The 1,912-nt window shown below is 39.4% G+C and overlaps 1 protein-coding gene across 3 annotated transcripts in view; it reads right to left on the reverse strand.

Annotated features, from left to right (window-relative positions):
• LOC106877914 (inositol polyphosphate-5-phosphatase A) overlaps positions 1 to 1,912 on the reverse strand; it is a 158,401-nt gene that overhangs the window by 78,232 nt on the left and 78,257 nt on the right. For all 3 annotated transcript variants that reach the window (XM_014926984.2, XM_052974558.1, XM_014926994.2), the window contains exon 4: positions 202 to 289. In XM_014926984.2, the coding sequence (XP_014782470.1) occupies positions 202 to 289 (88 nt within the window). The remainder of the gene's footprint in view (positions 1 to 201; positions 290 to 1,912) is intronic.

Here is a 1,912-nt window from a genome sequence, read left to right on the forward strand (position 1 = left end):
GAGGCATCATGCCAGTAATAATAAACACACGCACTGTGCATGTGTTTATTATTATTGGCTCCTCACAAAGTTCAATAGTGTATATATGTGTGTGTGTGTATATATATATATATATATATATATATATATATATATATATAACATGCTACACATACACATAATATCAAAACACAGATTAGAAACTGCAATGCTAAAACTTACGGTAAATTTGTCAGCTGCAGTGAAATCTTCATCCAGGAATACCCGAACCCTGTCAAAGTTCTGTAATTCATCGCAGCCTAATAAACTCCTACAAGTAGAAAAGGGGAGAAAGTTAGCAAAACCTGAAGAGATAACAACACTCTCATCCACTTCCAACACACACAATTAAGAACCATCATCATCATTAACAGCATCATCATTGATATTATCATCAGTTGCCAGTGCCGCTCGACTGGCTCCTGTGCAGGTGGCACGTAAAAGCACCCACTACACTCTCGGAGTGGTTGGCGTTAGGAAGGGCATCCAGCTTGAGAAACTCACAAAACAAATGATGGAGGAGCAAGTCGTATTGAGGGCAGTGGCCTTATGCCAGGTGATGAGAGGCCAAAATATGATAAAGGGACAGGAATGGGTGCATTGGTGTAGGGGAGATACATGGCTGTCCTAGTTGGACAGGAGAGAGGATGACATTGTGTCAGGACATACCCCCAAGTGACAAGAAAGTGAATACAAGTGGTACATCATGGAAAGAAAAACTTATTTTCTTTGCTTTCCATTTTATAAGTGTGTCCAGTTCCTATCATGTCCAGTTAACAAATTCATATAAAGGAGATAATTCACTGGCCATGAAGAAACAGAGAAATTGCCAGACTATCACACCTCCGGCACTGTTTCCCTCAACACATTTTTGCACTCTTGCTAAATTCATCCATTCAACTCGGATCTTCTTTTATAATCACTCTTCCTCCTGTTCACCTTCCTCATCAGGTTGTCTTCAACAAACAGAGATGTGAGAGGGTAGTAAAGACTGTTTATCCTTGCAGAGCACAAAGCAACTTCTCCTGTGGTGGTGGTAGCCATGATAAAATGCCCTCAGTACATACATTCTGTAACTGAATGACAACAAATGGAAGGTGGAGAGGACTATAAGCCTTGTAGAAAACATAACATTCTCAGCAGTGTTGATATCACAGGAAAATTAATCCAATATACTCTGTAAAGTTGTTGATGATAAAAGAGATCTCTAGGCATAGAAACCAAGCTAAAAATGGAATAGATGAATGAGATATGGCATGTTCCTCCAGTCTGGCTAGATGAACAGTAACTTAGATCAACAACTGAATCACACTTGTCCAGATCATGCCAACTAACTGTGGCTTTCGCATGTCTAGCATAGGGGCTGTCATATATTTTAAGCTTGTATGTTTCCTTGTACTCTTTTACTCGTTTTACTCTTTTACTTGTTTCAGTCACTTGACTGTGGCCATGCTGGAGCACCACCTTTAGTCAAGCAAATTGACCCCAGGACTTATTCTTTGTAAGCCTAGTACTTATTCTATCGGTCCCTTTTGCTGAAACGCTAAGTTACCAGGACATAAACACACCAGCATCGGTTGTCAAGCGATACTGGGGTGACAAACACAGACACACAAACATATACACACACACACACATATATATATACGACAGGCTTCTTTCAGGGTTTACAAAGATATTTTTACATGATAATGATTCATAGGAAGACCCACTGGACAATGAAAATCCAAACAATACCATACCTATTCATGGCACCTTGGGCAAGTGTCTTCTACTATAGCCTGGGGCAGACCAAAGCCTTGCGAGTGGATTTTGGTAGACGGAAACTGAAAGAAGCCCGTTGTATGTATGTATGTATGTATGTATATATATATATATATATATATATATATAT

Source organism: Octopus bimaculoides, chromosome 18, assembly GCF_001194135.2.
Source record: "Octopus bimaculoides isolate UCB-OBI-ISO-001 chromosome 18, ASM119413v2, whole genome shotgun sequence".
NCBI classification, from domain to species: Eukaryota; Metazoa; Mollusca; class Cephalopoda; order Octopoda; family Octopodidae; genus Octopus; species Octopus bimaculoides.